This window comes from Pundamilia nyererei, unplaced genomic scaffold (assembly GCF_000239375.1).
Source record: "Pundamilia nyererei isolate P.nyererei 1_Seehausen unplaced genomic scaffold, PunNye1.0 scaffold00166, whole genome shotgun sequence".
Lineage (NCBI taxonomy): Eukaryota > Metazoa > Chordata > Actinopteri > Cichliformes > Cichlidae > Pundamilia > Pundamilia nyererei.
The window spans coordinates 485,678-502,318 of NW_005187567.1; the positions used below are offsets into that span (position 1 = coordinate 485,678).

A 16,641-nucleotide genomic window follows, 5' to 3' on the forward strand; every position below is an offset into this window, starting at 1 on the left:
GGGTGGAATGATTTGCAGGCTAGTATAGATCAAGTTACGACCATCATCAATCAAGGTGTTATGTTAATATGGGTGACCTCCCAATTGTGACACACTTTTGAAACACAAAATTGTACATTTTATTGTTTAATTTTTTTAAGCTTTATTTATCCAGTTAAATCACTGACATCAAGGATCTCTTTTACATGGGATATCTGGCCAAGATGAACGCACCACTAATGTATCAAAACAAACATCAGATTAAATTAACGATATAAAGACTTGCTCACATAAAACACTTGCACACATTCGTAAACTGTAAGGATTTCGATCAAACTTCTTCTTCTTGGCTTCATCTCATCTGCCTCGGCTTGAAAGCATATAAACAAATATCGTGGTGAGCATCTAAACTTTAAAATTTCCTTTACCTTGATGCTGGAGAGTTCAGAGTTTTACAGAGGCTGTTAGGATAGCAAAGGTTGGCAGAATGCATTAAGCATACGGGCTAACACATGGCCTCAGCACTTTGTGTTTACACTCTTTTGATCTCTTTAAAATCTGATCTTGTTGTGGGAGGGACAGACATGGGCAGACAGCAGGTCTGATGGCTGTAATGAGAGATGAAAGATTCAAAGGAACCATATGCTGTTTTAGTGTTTGGACAAGGCTTTTGTTATTTGCAGCATGGGTTAAGTCAGTCTTAATAGGTATAATTTAAACAAACAGGGAAAACAGTGGCTTTTGTTTAATGGAAATCCTGTTTGTCCTATTTAATTTCAGTCAGAAATAGCTCATTTGCAAAACACTTATTTGCAAAATAAGCATTTTTAAAAATGAAATATGCACAATCAAAACAGCAGCAAACTGTGATTGAATCAGACATACTCCATAAAACATTTGTTTACTGATGCCACTTCTCTTCCTGTAATATGTCTGTTTATTTTGCCTCCTCTGTTTTGACTGATTGCTGCTATTACGCAACTCTGCAGGAAAGAAGCGCAAACAACAGACAAATCACTTGAGGACGTGCTGGGAAACCTCAACCTCAGCTCGACGATTACCCCTCAGATGATCAACCTCGGCCTCTCGCAAGAGCGTAAGTTGCTTTCTGTCTTTCATGAGCGTGACATAAAACAGGCGTCGTGTTTTCACGCTGAACATGACTCAGCATTCTCGACGTGTCTGTGTATTTGTGACTTATATGGTGTTTTCACAGTTGTAGATGAAGTGTGGCACCAGCAGGCAGTGTTCAGACTGTTGCAGTTAATAGAGCTCCCCCTGTTGGAGAGTTTGTTAGAGGGCAAGGAGACATCGAGGCGTGCCCTACATGGCATGGACAGCGACCCGGACCTGTTGTATACATCAAGCTACCTAGACAGAGAGGTTCTGAAGGCCTTCAGTGAGGCTCAGTAAGTCCACTCATTTTTTTCTTCTTCTTCGTTTTATAAACGTTGATCAATTCACATGAGTGTTTCTGGTGACCTTTGTTAGACTTTAAGACCTTCACGCCACGCCTCACCAGATTAGCTGGTCTGCTGATACTCATTTTCTGCTGCTCTGCAGACGTAGAATGTGTATAAAATGGCACAGCATGTCTATTTGCACTTGTCCTGCTCTTTAACTTAAAGAAAAGCGCTCACCAATTGACCACTGCTTTTTTTTATTTGGTAGTAAAATTATGTGGAGGTGTAGAGATAAGAGTCATCGTAATAATGGTTATTCATTGGAACTGTGTAGTGTCCCTGCATTTACATGTGGTAGTTATATGCACACCACAAAACTGCAAAACCTCAGTTTGACTTCAGACTGCCTTGAACTTTGTTTATTAATTCTAATAATAAAGGCCAAATTTCAAATTCACATATAAATATTAAATCATAATACTTTCCTCTCTTCAGGGCTGATGAGTGGATGTCAGGAGCAGTGGACTGTCTGGAGTTTCTGCCTGATGACCTGGTGGTGGAGATCAGCCGAGGTCTGGCCGCCTGTGGAGACGACCTGATCCGGTGTAAAAGACTACTGTATCAAGTCCTGACTAAGCACTACGGACACACACAACAGCCACCTCTGCTTAGCAACCAAATTTTCGATATCCACTGCGGCATTTCCGAACTACTCGGTATGAGAAGGCTCTGTCAGATCTTTTGTACAGATACAAGTTTACAGTGATAGATGTGAATCAGATTTTAGGTTTATGTAACTGCATCCCTGCCTTTTTAATGCAAATTTTGTGCTTTATCGACAGTCAACGGGAAGCGAGAGCAAGCTGTGGAAGCGCTCCAGCTGAGCCTGAAGCTGCAGGACTCTCGCAGCAGGGAGGAGCTGCGTCGGCTCCTGAGATTCATGTCTGTTGCAGCCAAACCGGAGGAGGTCAAACTGCACAAAGAGGTCAGCGCTAAGGGTGTATCTTGTGGAAGTCTGTACATTTTTGCTGGCTTTTTACTAACCCTACATAATTCTCCTAGATTGAGAACAGAATGGCAGTGAAAAGGTCTTTCTCACGTGCCATCGTCTACAGCAGAAGACTCGCCAAAGGAAAGGTGGACTTGATGGTTCTGTTCATGATGGATAACCACTGTGATCTGTTCAAAGTGAGTGTTCCCAGTGTTGTAGGAGGGATGTTATCTTATGTCCTTTACAGCCGCTACAAACAAGTAACAGCATATTTGTTTGTAGGAGAAGTTATAATATTTTGCTGTCTCTCCCACCAGATTCCTGTCTCACTGCACAAGATGGTTAGTGACAGAATAACGAATATTGTGAAAGGGAAGGATCCAGATATGTTGACAGGTTTGCAGATTTTTACCCCTCACAGGCATCATTGCGTACATTCAGATATTTAACTGTTAACTGGGGGCATAAAGAGGAATTAATTTTTGGTTTTCTGTCTCTCTTTACTCCAGGATCAGCGTACTCAACAAGAGTAAGCACTGAGGTGTATTCACAAAACGCACGAAAAACCACTAAAGAGGAGCTCGTGTCTTTATTGCGGACAGTCCACGAGAGCCCTACGCTCTCTGATAAAGAAAAGAGACGGCTGCTTGGACAGTTTTATAAAGGCCATTCGGAGATATTCGTTCAGTACTTTGGAAATAAATTGTCCAGTATCAACATGTTGTCACAATAATATTTATTAATTTAAAAAGACCATATACTATAAGGTAAAGAAGAAAAAAGCCAATGCAATCCAGATGATGTGAAAACGTCCATGTCAGCGAGTGGATTTTATTTAGACTACTGAACGCAAATGTGAATTTTAATAATCTTAATTATTTAAGGAACTTGACATTTTCTTTTGGTGCAGGACGCTAACATGAAGTTTTAAATGAAACTGTTACTTTCCGAGAAAGACAAAATGAACCAAGTGTTCTTTAGTGATTTCCCCCCCCCTTTTCTCACTGCAAACCATCTTGATGGCTTGATGTTTTGTAGGCAGAAAAGGGCAAATCTGCTTGCCAGATTTTTATTTTTATTTTTTAAAGATGTAAATGTTCCGTGTGTTTGTGCAATAGAAACAGTGTTACCAGTCAAAATGTTCTCAATGCGATGTACAGTATAGCTTTGTGTAAGTAACCCTCAAACGGAAATTTGAAACTGGAAATTTGAAAGTCTGATGTTGAACTGTAGTAAACAATAAGACGCATTCATGAGAATCAACCCTCTGGGTTTTTGTTTGTCGCATCACATCAACAAAACAGATGTTTGTGCTTTTTTTTTTTTTGCTTTTGTAACTGAAAACCTTAGCTCCATTTTAGTGGCAGCTTCAATGCCTTTTAAGTAAGGTTCAATAAAACCCTCTGCACGAGACAAGGAAATTGCTTCCATATTTCTATGGAACACTATATAAACTTAAGAAGGATCTAAAATTTGTAGATTCCACACAAAATGTGTTTTAAATGAAAAAAACAAAAACAAACGTAAATAATTTGCCACCAGAATGCTGAAAAACCCATCAGTGTTCCAGTTGTTAGTTTACTTTAACAAATTATTTTTGTTCAACAGACCGTTGCATTCATTTTTTTTATTACTTGACTGACTGAAATCTAATGTTGCTTTCAGCTGAGTTTAAGAGGAAATGTGAAACAGTTTTCATCCTGTTTGTTAAATAAGAAAGTGAATGGTTACGGAGTCCTGAGATCATTTGAAGCTAGAACACTAAATCACAAAACTAAAATATCTGTAATAAATTGAAACTACTAAAAGCTGTAAGAGAAGACCGACAACTACTTTACTTTATATGCGTTATTTGCATCATATGCATTGTTTTTGCTTCTGTAAGAATTTGTGTCGTATGGATTGGGCAGATTGTATGTTGCTAAAGAGCATACAAAGCTGTGCTAGGTAGAGAAAATGACCTTCTGAGCACCATGTGAAAACAAGCAGCTGGTTGGTATTAAAAATGGTTGCTTATGTGCAGTGTTTTTGAATTTGTCATAAAATGAAGATCTGCTTGATAGTGACAGCAAAATGCTGCTAACCAACTAATTGTTTAAGTCTTTAGTTATTAAATTTATAGACAAAACAAAAATTGTAAAGTTTTATATTGTGCCCCCTGCTGGTAGTTGTCACAATGAAGCGTTACTTCAGTTTCAAAGTCAACCCCCCCCACAAAAAAAAGAGCACAGTCGGGTTACTTCTTTCTCACTTTTATTGAAAGAAATTGTCTTTCCTCCAGTTATCTAAAAAAAAAGGAAAAGGGAAAAAAAGGAGCTTGCTTCCACTTTGCAATTCCTCATCAAACATTGCCAAAACTGGGAGGTGTGCCAAAATCAAAGGCTGAATTAAAAATTTTGTACAGTATAATGGTCAGTCTTTAAAAATAAGAACTGCTGACAAAACAAAAGCCACGAAAACACTCAGGTGCGCAGACTTTCTGTAGGTTTGTGTGTGTACACTGCTCTTCTGTACCAAAATCAGCTGATGTATAATCTGTCAGGTGGACATGTACATTTATCCTATAGGACCAGTGGTTAAAGATTACATTCTTTAGTTTATCGAATCCTCTTCTGTTGGCGTGCGCGGTAGATGTCGTGTATGGGAGGAGCGATCGCTCCTTTATCATCCTCCTCGTCTGAGTCTGCGTTAGGCCTCTTGAGTGACTTGGCAATAGTGTGGTTCTCCATGGATCCGTTGCCCTCCCCTCCTACATCAGGCTGTCTACCAGTGATCAGCTCTACAGCAGCATCAACAGCTACAAAGAGCAGGGGTAAAAAAAGAGAAGCAGGTCAAATGAAAAGTACAACAACCTGTTAACACACAATTAGGCAGTGTAAAACAGCTGCTCTGTCACTACAGCATCCATCACCACAGCTTTTCTTCTAATGTGACTAAAAATAGAAGTTGTATGGATTCATCCTAAATGCAGACTTACTCTCAGGAAGTGTGCATCTCCTGAAAGTTTCCATGAGCTCATCCACTTGAACAAAGGGACCCTGCAGCAACAAACAATCACACACTCTTTTGAATCCAAGCAGCAAGGAGAGGGGAAAAAAACTGTTCCTAACATCTTTTATTCATTGCCAGTAAATATGAGCTTGATAAGTGTTAAGCTGCTGCTACTAACAGTGAAGCACGTAGGCGGAGGGAGCAGCTTCATTAGGATGACAGCAGCTGGGGGGACTGGGAAAACTCCACCAGGGACAGGGTGTAAACCTGGAGCTGCAGGGAGAAACACGAGAAGCTACGTCAAAGATGAATCCTTTCATGCTTTATGCAGCAGAGAGAGCAGTGGAAAGACGCATCGTGCTCGTAGGTTTACTGGATTTGAGGACTACGTACGGGCAAGGTGACGTGGCTGGAAGGGGATCATCTGATTTGTGTCTGGTTTGGGATACTCAGGTTTACGGTCAACTTCGTCCTTTAAAGCAGGTACAGAGGGTGCCACCACAGTCTCTGGTAGAAGTGCTGCCAGTTTGGCACGTGACACATCCTACAAAAAAGACACGGATACAAATTAAGTATCAGTTCATGTCAGCAGAAAAGCTGGAATCTGCTTATTTTGCAGGAACAGGATACTGCGTGCGACGCCAAATGGGAAAACACACACCTTGTATCCAAGGGCCTTGAGTTCACTGGTGGAGCAGGGATAGAGGTCCATAAACTTGTATCTATCTACGAGTAAGGCCGTTTCTTTTCCCTCGTATTCATCCTTAAAGGCCATGAAACGCCTGCGCTCGACTTTCAGAATACTGGCTAGGTCTCCTATGTTGCTCTCGAAGGCAAGGAACCGGGCCCAGATCTCACTGAAAAAAACAAAACACACATCACAGTTAATAAACATTGACATCGACAGTTATGACATAAACGTACATGTATGCAATTTATTCAATATTTGACATTACCCCGATTTTTCTGGTGATAAGCTTCCTGAGGTGAGGACACGTTCAAACAAAACCCTGGTGTTGTTATCCTCTGAAAGCCAAAAAACCCCCTGATTATTTACAACAACAACAGGAGACATTTTTGCATTACAAAGGAAGAAACTAAGACATCACTATTTCTTTGATATCAAAAGTAACCCACAGAACTTGTTACGTACCATTGAGGTGTGAGAGGTAATCGATGTATGCAAGTATGTACTCTGGAATGTCGCCATACTTCTTCAAACCAAGCTCAAAAATTTTAAAGGCCACTGATTTATCCTTTTAACAAAAAAACAAAAACAACAAAAGCCCTTAGACCTGTATGCGTGAAAAACACACAGCTCATACACTACACATCTGATCACGTGTTCTTACCTTGCTGCAGTAGTATTCCATGAGCGCTGCGGTGACGTACACATGATGACGTGTGCGTAGATCTTCTCTGGCTTTTTTAAAGATGGTGCGACCTGATTTGATGCCCTCGGCTCTCCTGGCGAACTTCATGTACTGGATGTAGACCAGTGTGGGGTCGATGTCTTCAATCGCCAACAACTTGTTATAGATACTGTGGACCTTTTCGTACTTCATGCGACTCTAAGACAGCAGAAAAGGAAATGTGCCGATAAGCCAGCGTGCCTCTTTCAGTCTGGGTTACAGCGTGTGCAGAGTTCGTAATGGACCCTCACCTCCTCATAGTCAGCAAAAGCAAAGTATAGAAGCATGTTCTTTTTCAGAAGAGTCCCGATGGCACGTTCATAGATGTTAGCTGCCTCGTCGCTGAACAGCTTTGAGTTATTCATGTCCTGAGAGGTAGGGGGCAGGAATACAGACTTATGGGACTGTTTGAGCTGAAGTTTGGCTTTATTTGAAAAATACTTAAGAGCCTTTAAACAAAAATACACATTAAATTTCACAATGATAAGGTTCATCTCTTACCCCTTTCTCTGCCAAAAGTTTGCTGGACTGCTCCAGGTACTGTGCTGCCTCATACCATATGTCAGGATGGTGGCCCAGGACCAGCAGGCACTGTTCATAGGCAAACATCACTGCACCACAAAAAATAAGAGTTAGTGACTAAAATATTGGCTCTTCACCACCTGAGGTTAAGCACATCTCAAGAATGCACGTGGAGAAAAGCGTCAATCCGCGCCCTCTAGTGGCTTCAATCCCACATGTCATGCATTACCCACTGACTACAGTTGAAAACGTACTAAAAAAATTACATATCAGCATAACAACTGGAATTACAGTCCTCCCGACACAAACACAGAATAAGATTTATCAACAACAGCTTGGCCACAAGCAGTTACCTCTCTTTGTAATGAGGGTCTGGTCTTCTGTGCGCAGTGGGTTGCTTTTTTCCCACTGAATGTACTTCTTCCACATTTCCACCTGCTGTGCTTCCTGAGGGGAGTTCTGAGGTGGTACTGATGGTGCATTCCTGTCCAGCCCTTTCATCACTGTCTCATACTCCTGAAATATGGAAACAATACAGAAATCTGTATTAGCTTTATAATGAGAGTACACAGGACAAAGGACTGCACGCAGGCCTGTGCATACTTGGGACACTGTGCAATATCTCACCTTAGCTACTCTCCTGGCATTCATGTAGTCTCTACTTCGATCCTCAATCATCTTTTTGGCCAAATGTACATTGATACCCTGTTTGTGAGACAGACAAGTCAGTCTACCAGTCACTCGGTACTCATGATGAAAAACCAAAAGCTCCATTTAAGAGCAGAAAAAGGTGGACCACCCGCCTCTTCATATTTGCTATAATCTCTCCAGAGCTGTTCAATGTTGATCATCGGGTTCACGCAGCCTCTCTGGTACACCCGCCGTACTGCGGTGATTCGCTGGTTCTCTGCATATGAACCCACAGCCTCACTAATAAAACAAAAATTTCAACATTAAAGAGATGCTAAGAGAGCTGAGTAGCAATAAGGTCATGAAACAAAAATCACTTACACTCCCTTGAGGAAATTGATGTAATCCACCCAGATCTGAAAGAGTAACAGATAGCGGTTATGCAATAGTAGTTTAAAAAACACTCATACCATTAGTACAAATACATTGTTCAGATTTGCATACCTGATATGACATAATTTCCATGCCAATTTTATCCAAGGCAAAGTCATAAGCCTGGGCCATCTTCTCTCTGATGGCAAGAAGAAGAGGTGTAAAATTGTATGGCAGTAAATAAATGCTCAATAAAACAATGCACCTTGTCATCTTACTTGTAGCTGGGAAGCTTTCCTTTGGTCTCTCGAACATATGAGAGGTAGCATTTCCACAGGTCGATGTGCAACACTTTCATTAGGCATCTCTGAAACAACTACAGGGGCCAGAAGATGTTAGACAACAAAGCAGATGGAAACACACTTTTATATGTCACATACAGTCACAACACTTTCTCCTAACTATCTGACTCTGGATGCAGATCATCTGTTTACAATGTAGCAGGACTGCTACATTTAACGGCATGAAGTTAAACCCAGAATACCAGATTTGTTCATGTTCAAATCTTTGACCTAAAATGTATTTCATGTATATCAATTTATTGTTTTTATTTAATATTTATAAGGGGGATAAATGTTGAAAAGCTTAAAGACATCTAAAGACACACTGCTAGTGTGGAAACCTAGTGAGAAAAATCCCCCAAAGTGTCATCAATTGAGTTCAAAAAAGCAACTAACCCACTTCTAACATTTCAAAGACTTATTATTGATTTATAAAATTAATATTTTCTATTTAATCACCATTTCCAGGTGCTTTTTAATGGGTACTATAATTGTCTGTATGCATATTCCCTTTGAAATCAGAAACAATACTTAACTAGTGTATTTAGGAAGACATACCACCCTTCCCAGATTTTAAAATTTCACTTTCAGATTTCATGAGTGAGGCGGACACTTACCTTTTCTACCTTGTCATAGTTTTTAGCCTTGATCTGAAAATAAGAGTGTAATGCAATGTTAATTTTCCTGTACTTTTATGGCTTATCGGAAACATGCATTCATGCAAATGTAACAACCATTCACAAACGCACGCACATACACGACCTCAAAGATCAACAAAGTGAAATTCACACAAGAATGACAAACTACTTTTAGAAAGGGGTTTATTTTCATTGTAGTTGCGCCACATTACCCAGGAAAAATACTGAAATTGGACTTCAGGCTGAGAAATCCAGTATTCAGAGAAAAAAAAAGGGCCCTTTTCCACATAGCTCAAAGCCTCAGGTGTGCTCGATCCATTAGTAAAAATTTGCAGCGATGAATTTCTTACGGCCTACTACAAATGAGCTGAAACCATCCTCCGGTACGTAGAGGTAAGGCTGTTATTTCTGTGGCATAAGCACTGTAGAAATGTGTAAGCACATCCATTTTTATCCATAGTGCAATAATAAAAATTTGAAAAATGATTAGGGGGGGGGGTGGGTGCGCTGAATTAGGCTTATGGTAACAAAAACAATAACTTTGCATGGCTACACTGACAAAGCAAAGGTCACTCCTATAACACACTTAAGGAGGCTTAAATATGTAAAACGTCACAGAGATGTCATGAAATTATTAACAATGTCCTGACACTGCAGCTTAGACAGTTTACAGATTAATGTTAATATTTACACAGAAATGTGGACCAAATTCTAAACTAGTTGTTTTTGTGCGACCTATTAAACAAAAATACTAAGACTGCAACGTTCCTATGGCTGTAAGGCCCAATGTAACTGCACTGGTATGTACAAAAGCCATTTTAGACCTACAAGAATAACATTAACATAAAAGATTTCAAGGTCAACTACAATTAATTAACGGTGGAACTCAATTTTCAATTTTTTTCAGTCATTAGGAAATGTCTTAAGGCGCTTAAGAAATAACCTACACTTCCTACTCTTTAAAAAAAGAACAACAAACCCAGACATAAAGCACCAGTAAACCTTTAATAATAAGAGGAAGAATACAGTGACATGTAAATCTTTGAACAACTCTAAAAAAAATGTTACTGTTACTCCGAAAAATATGAAGATAAATAAATACTGTTAAATACTCTTTTAAAAAAATAGGAAAAGTTGCAAAGGTGTGCAGCAACTTTTGCATGCGACAAAACTTTTCTTCGAATGTAAATGTTGCTCAAGAAACAATAAAAATCTTGGGGACACTTATATCACCACATCAGATTTTGATGAAATATTCAAGTTAAAAATCCTTTACCACCAAACACTGTACTTTGTTGATAAAAAAATGAGATCATAAACTCTTTAATGGCCAGTTTAATATCTATCGATCGATCTATGTATATAGTAAAGTAAAACTTTAGTTATTTAAGCAAGCTTTGACATAGGAATAGAAATGGCATAAGATTTAATACTAGAATGTCTAAGCTTTCTGAAATGTAGTGTATTTGGTTGGGTTACTTGCTGAAAGGGTTAAGTGTGAGAGAATCACAGGTAGCTTTGTCAACAAAAGCTTTTACTAGAGCTGATGCAAATCCTGTTTTTGTGTAACACTGGAACAGAGAAGTTACATAATGTGCACAAATTACACTGCAGTGATGTTTTGTTTGGATGCATCTGCCTAGGTGGTTGTAGAAAAGCTCCTCCTGATATTTAACATGCCACATCCCTTTTTGCACTAAGTTGCATAATCGCTTCAAGCACAAAATTCTACTTGAGATGACTTGCTGCAACACACCTTTTTGTTAATGATTTAAAGCTTACTATCAGCTTACTTTAACTGAAAAAAATGGAAGGATCACAAGAAAAACATGAATATAATTAGACAAACAGCTTAAAGTAGAGAAAGCACTTCAAGGCAGAAGATTAGTAAAGCCACATCATTTCTATTAAAAAAAATTAAACGCAACTTCTCCACTATTTGTTGAAGATAACTACACTGAACTTTCCTTGAGGTGCCCTAGTTTCTGAGAAATGCAATCAAAATGGTCCTAATGTATAAGAGTGCGGATTTTCTAAGTTTCCAATTTTTGAGGTCCACCATCCAACAAATGAATACAGTACTGGCCGCTATCTTTCAACACTGCTGTTAAGGTAGCGCAAATCTGCAGTTCATATGTGAATACACATTAGCTCAACTGCATTTAGTTCCCATAGTCATAAAGGTTATACAGGAGGATCCACTCTGAGAGAAAACAAGACACGAACTTAACAAACGTAGGCACACTTTACCCTGTTGTTTCCTCTCAAAACATTATCCATCATAGTACAGGCTGCTCATACTGTATAACTCAAACAAGTTAATGCACCCTGAAGGAAGCCCAAAGTAAGTTAGCCCCATTAAGCTCTTCTTACAAACTGCGTGTAAAATATTTTAGTAAGGGTACAAAATATAGATAAACCTCAGTCTAACAGTTAAAAACAGCTGGTTAGTCTCACTATACAGTGCCTATATTAATCAGACATAACTTTGTATTTTGATCAATGTGCCCCCTCAACATAAACCCAACTGAGCCGTGGTCTCTAAAACTAGGTCTTCAAAAGTGGTGAGTTATGAAGAAGACATGCTATGATCTGCACAGAGCAAATGAAGTCTTTAGAAAATGTGCCTAACACACACAAAAGAATTTTGCATCCACTTTAAGTGAAGAACACTATGACGATTTTTGACTACTTAACTCTTTAATTTTTTTTAAGTTGAGATCATCCCCCACATACTTACCACACAGACTTTCTTTCTACATTATCATAAAATAAAAAAATAATTTAAAAATATACATATATTACTAACACATTCATCAAACTACGATAGTATAAAAAGGCCTTCTGTTGCTGGGGGAAAAAAAACACTGTCTGTTTTAGTTATTGACTGTTATTTCAGCTAACAGAAGGCTTAATGCAAGTATGCCGGAATAAAAACTGGGTTTGGGGTTTTGGAATTAACTGTTTGGTGGGGAAAGAGGACTAAACAACGTGGGTTTAAAAAACAAAACAAACTTTAAAAGTATTGTATAAGATCAGATTCAAAAATCAGCTTTATTAGTCAAGCATGCTTATCCATATAACAAATCTGACACTTGCTTAGAGCTCTTCCCTGCCATCTTCTGTTGCTACTAGCTGACCTCTAAAACTACACACACTAAAAGCTTACTTAACTTGAAATGCCATATTTTTTAATGTCAGTACTGTTTACATTTTATTTGCTTTGCATTTTATTGGAAATGTTAATATTATGTAAAATGGGGGGAAAAAAAAAATCGGTCTACTGTCATGTCTTCTGCAGGTCCACAGCTTTGTTTAAAGCTGACAGTAGATGGTGTATCTACTATTAGTTTAAAATTTATAATTACTTTCCTGCTTTAAAAAAATGGATCCTAAGCAAACATCTAAAGTTAGAAACCACATATGTTCAAGTTTGGTTTTTAAATAGAGCGACTTTAAATAAAAATATTGTTTACGAGTCAAGCTTCCAGACATAAAAAAGAAAAAGAAAAAAAAGAGGCACCAGTGATGTGTAGATGCAACTGTTTTATTTTAACCCTCTAGCTTGTCTGCAGCAGATTACCAAGCAACAACCCAATAATAACAGTAATAGTAGACAACTCTTTAATAGCTTGCTGTTGATATTTTTAGAGGGCCTAAAAAGTGTGGACTTTAACAGTGATGCTTTACTGATGCAAATTTAGGAAATTGCTACTGGTCGTTTTAGAAAAGACTAGTCTGTTTGGAAAAGCACATCTCTCCCTGTATTTCAGTGTGTGAAGACCAGGGGTGGACACATGGGGGTGATGTAACTTCACACAGGGAAGAAACCCCCTCAAACAGCCAACTACAGCCACTAGAACCTCAAATAAACCCACATTTGGTGCACAGCACAAAAGTAGCAAGTCTCCAGAAGGCAGGAGTGGCCTTTTAACTGGAACCTAAAGTCTGATGATTTGGTGCAACTTCCTGTGTAACTTTTGGAAAGCACTGGTTTAAAATCAGTTGCAGTCATCTTCTGCAAAGGTGAAGGGCATCAAGGTTATTTTATTTGGTTAGCAAAAATTATTTGTTTGGGGAGGGGGAGGGGGGGGGGGAATAAAAAGTCATTCTATCAGTAGCAGCGAAGCCTGTTGATGGCATTGAGGCAATAGGGTCACTTGTCTTCAGGAGGAGTGGGGAGAAAGAAAGGGCCACACAGTTAAAATGTTTTTATACAGTTACCCAAAAGAAATGACACAGGAGGCAATAAATTGACACAACAAGTGAATAAAAGGCTAATGCACTCCAATACTATTAAAATAGTTTTAATACTGTTGCAGACCAAACATGCAACAAATGCACTTTACCCCATTAAAAATATGGCGCAGAAAATGTGTACTTTAAAATCCTGGGAACATAAGAAGAATTTTGTGGAAAAGATACTGTTAGAACTAATTCTCCCTTTGTTTGAATTTTTAAAAAGGCACAACTCTTAAGAAGTCAAGCAAGAGCCTGGGAAATATAAAGCGTTCCACATCATTCTTCACACATGTTCAATCCATGTCCTTCAGGTTTAAATCACTTGTTAATCGTGACTGTTGATGGCAATCTTGTAATGAAAACTACAAAATTTAGGACCAATAGTTCCAGCTGAAGTAGGCAGGCTCAGCGATCCAAAATAAGAGTTGCGACTTTATTGGTCATTAAAGTAAGACAGTTTGGTCGTGTGAAAATCACATTGTTGATCATTTGAGGAAAAAACAAAAATCCCAGCCATGCACACTAAATAAAATTTAAAAACAAAAGTCTTAACCTCAGCTTCAATGTATAGCTTCCAGAATCTGCCAGAACTTGGGAACTGTGAGACAAGTCGCTCATATGTCTTCCTTGCTTTGTCTATGGGTTGGTTCTAAAGAAGGAAAATGCATTGACACCTCACACTATTTAACATATCAAAAACCAGTCATGGGAGGAAAAGATTTTATGGCTGCTTTGTATTCTAACAGTTTATAACCCAAGCCCAACCACCCTTATTCCCCAGTTTCCTTAACCCCAGGAATACAACTCTGTGTCACTAAACCTGTGCTTCTCGAATCAGAATGCTCCATGCGTCAAGGTCATATGGGTTTTCTTCCAACTTCTTCTCTGCCTTCTTCACCTTCTCAGGGATATATTCTGCTGCTGCCTGCAAGACAGCACAAAGGCACAGGGACAACATAGTTATGCCTCTGAATAGTGCTGGGAAAAACTAATCTAAGGGCCCATCTTGAGGCTTAGAACATACATAAGTAGGTTTAGTATTCTATGGTAGTCAATAATAGAATAACTGGCTACAACACTGCAGGTAGAGAAATTTACGAATATTTGGGTGGTAATTCACATTACAAATACAGAACAATGTCCAATTAGCTGGCATGTTAACTCCTTTTACGTGGCGCGACTAAGACTACATTCGATTGATGTGTACTAATAGATTATAAAAGTGTTTAAATTAACTCAATTGGTTTAACAACAAGCGTTAAGTCGCGACTTTACTACAAACGGTTATACTCAATATGGCGAACGACGGGCTAAACTTGCAGCTTTCAGTCGTAACCCAAACATACATATCTGCTACTAGTACTAGCTAAAATCGACGTAGAATAAGTCGAAACATAAGCAAATACTACCGCTTTGTCAACTTGCTAACATTATCCAAAATAACACGGTGTAAATCATGCATTCTTTTCAGCACGGGTTAGCTTGACCCGCTGCGTGTAGCTACCTGTTCGGCCGTTGCCTCCGTCGACATGGCTGGAAGAGTAACCTAGGTTAGAAATGTCTTTATCAATTGTGTGAACACTCAAAGAATAACGCGATGGCACGTTTTTAAAAACACTTCGTAATCGGCATAGCTTCAAAAAACACGATCACATTGCCATCAAGCGACTAGCCGCTCAACGGCTCGCCGATATCTTAAAATGGCGTGACACTGGTGTTCCGCTCCGCCAATGGCAACAACAATAACAGTTCCGGCAAGAGTCCTTCAAAATAAAGCGACGATCTCTACGAAAGCGAGTTTGACAGTGTGCCCTTTGCCCTGCTCCTCTGAGTGCAGTTTATCTAAAGTTAAATTGTATGTTCTGTACACTACATTGTGTAAGAAAAATGATTTACACGATTAAAACTATAGTCTATTTGCATTTTTTCAAGTTTATTATTTTTTAAAATAAATAAATAAATAAATAAATAAATAAATAAATAAAATACCATGAAATTCTAAATGTGCCTTGTAAATTATGTTTTACTGTGATGTGCATCTGCTAATGTGCACTCAGGTGATTCCTATGCGACTGCAAACCCGTGTTACAATTTTGACCTATAGGCGGCCTCTAGTAGTCTAGTAGTCAGTCAGTTTACAAATACTGACTTGTACCTCGACCCCTAGGCTTATTAATCCTTTTTGTGTAGATAAAAATACATACATAAATTAAAGCAAATCCGCTGTTTACTGAAATTGCAGAAGATATGGCAATCAGTAAAACACAGCTTGTTTTGTGCTGCAGACTGCTGGCCACCTCACTGGCCAATAGGGGGAGACAAACGATAACCATCGAGAGCGCGCACTTTCATATAACCGTCTGGCAAAATCCAAGCAGACCAAAGCAAAAGACCACAGAGCCAGATCACGAGTAGACTGCTACCTTTTTTTTCTTCTTCTTTCGTCCATACAAACTATTTCAGCAACAGCAACGCCGTGTTCGGTCGTCAGTGCTAAAGGAATTGATATACGGGGCCTTCTGCACATGTGGGTTCTTCTGATTACCCCCATTATCATCCCAGCTGTCCTCACCCAAGATAAACCAAGTTAGACAAGAGGTGTTCACACCTGTTTTCCAGCTGACCGGGCAGGCTCTGTGATTTGTTATGTGTGACTCGGGTGAGGACAGATGAGGACTGACAAAGACAAATGCCTTTTGGTGGATTACATTATAGCTGGTCGACTCAGACACAAGGGGCTTATGGGCAGCTTTTTTGCCAGCTGGGTGCCTCCTGCCTGTCTGAGTAGTAGATTTCAGCTTGTATTTCCTTTGAAGGCTAGTCAGCATGTTTTTGGCATCACTAGTCCTACCTTTCATCATATGGATCTAGATTTCATATCTCTTCCAGGATCAGAATTAGAAAAAAACAAAAAAACAAAACTGTTATTGCTGGTCTTTTCACAGCTGATCAGGCGAGCAGTACAAATTAAGATAAAAGAAAAAAAAAGTCAGGAGTGGAATGAAGATGTGCTTGGACAATCGGTTAAGCAAATACCTTCTATCTGGGGCATTAGGGGTTGTGTCAATGTGAAGCCTAGAGTAAGTACTAGCTAGCTTATTTTTAGAACACATGATAGAA

General features: G+C 39.1%; 2 protein-coding genes across 2 annotated transcripts in view; one reads left to right on the forward strand and one right to left on the reverse strand.

Annotated features, from left to right (window-relative positions):
• depdc7a (DEP domain containing 7, paralog a) overlaps positions 1-3,632 on the forward strand; it is a 7,092-nt gene extending 3,460 nt beyond the window's left edge. The window contains exons 3-9 of the mRNA XM_005745771.1: positions 969-1,075; positions 1,196-1,388; positions 1,878-2,098; positions 2,225-2,367; positions 2,445-2,570; positions 2,691-2,769; positions 2,883-3,632. Coding sequence (XP_005745828.1) covers positions 969-1,075; positions 1,196-1,388; positions 1,878-2,098; positions 2,225-2,367; positions 2,445-2,570; positions 2,691-2,769; positions 2,883-3,106 — 1,093 coding nt within the window. The 3' untranslated portion in view covers positions 3,107-3,632. The remainder of the gene's footprint in view (positions 1-968; positions 1,076-1,195; positions 1,389-1,877; positions 2,099-2,224; positions 2,368-2,444; positions 2,571-2,690; positions 2,770-2,882) is intronic.
• Positions 3,633-4,609: 977 nt separating this feature from the next.
• cstf3 (cleavage stimulation factor, 3' pre-RNA, subunit 3) lies at positions 4,610-15,270 on the reverse strand. The gene is made up of 20 exons (XM_005745772.1): positions 15,026-15,270; positions 14,342-14,446; positions 14,075-14,170; positions 9,259-9,291; positions 8,579-8,676; positions 8,433-8,499; positions 8,310-8,344; positions 8,102-8,228; positions 7,926-8,003; positions 7,652-7,814; positions 7,278-7,387; positions 7,028-7,144; positions 6,717-6,935; positions 6,518-6,620; positions 6,321-6,390; positions 6,026-6,221; positions 5,758-5,908; positions 5,543-5,637; positions 5,351-5,411; positions 4,610-5,170 (listed from the first exon to the last, which is right to left on the reverse strand). The coding sequence occupies exons 1-20, from the start codon at positions 15,050-15,052 to the stop codon at positions 4,971-4,973; spliced, it is 2,151 nt and encodes a 716-aa protein (XP_005745829.1). The 5' UTR covers positions 15,053-15,270; the 3' UTR covers positions 4,610-4,970.
• Positions 15,271-16,641: the final 1,371 nt, after the last annotated feature.

Excerpts from the sequence above, each read along its gene's own strand:
- cstf3 (XM_005745772.1), bottom strand. The coding sequence starts at position 15,052 with ATGTCGACGGAGGCAACGGCCGAACAG. Across the intron at positions 8,229-8,309 it reads ATCAATTTCCTCAAGGGAGT|TGAGGCTGTGGGTTCATATG; the intron begins GTAAGTGATTTT and ends TTGTTTTATTAG. Across the intron at positions 6,936-7,027 it reads CTTTTGCTGACTATGAGGAG|AGTCGCATGAAGTACGAAAA; the intron begins GTGAGGGTCCAT and ends CTGCTGTCTTAG.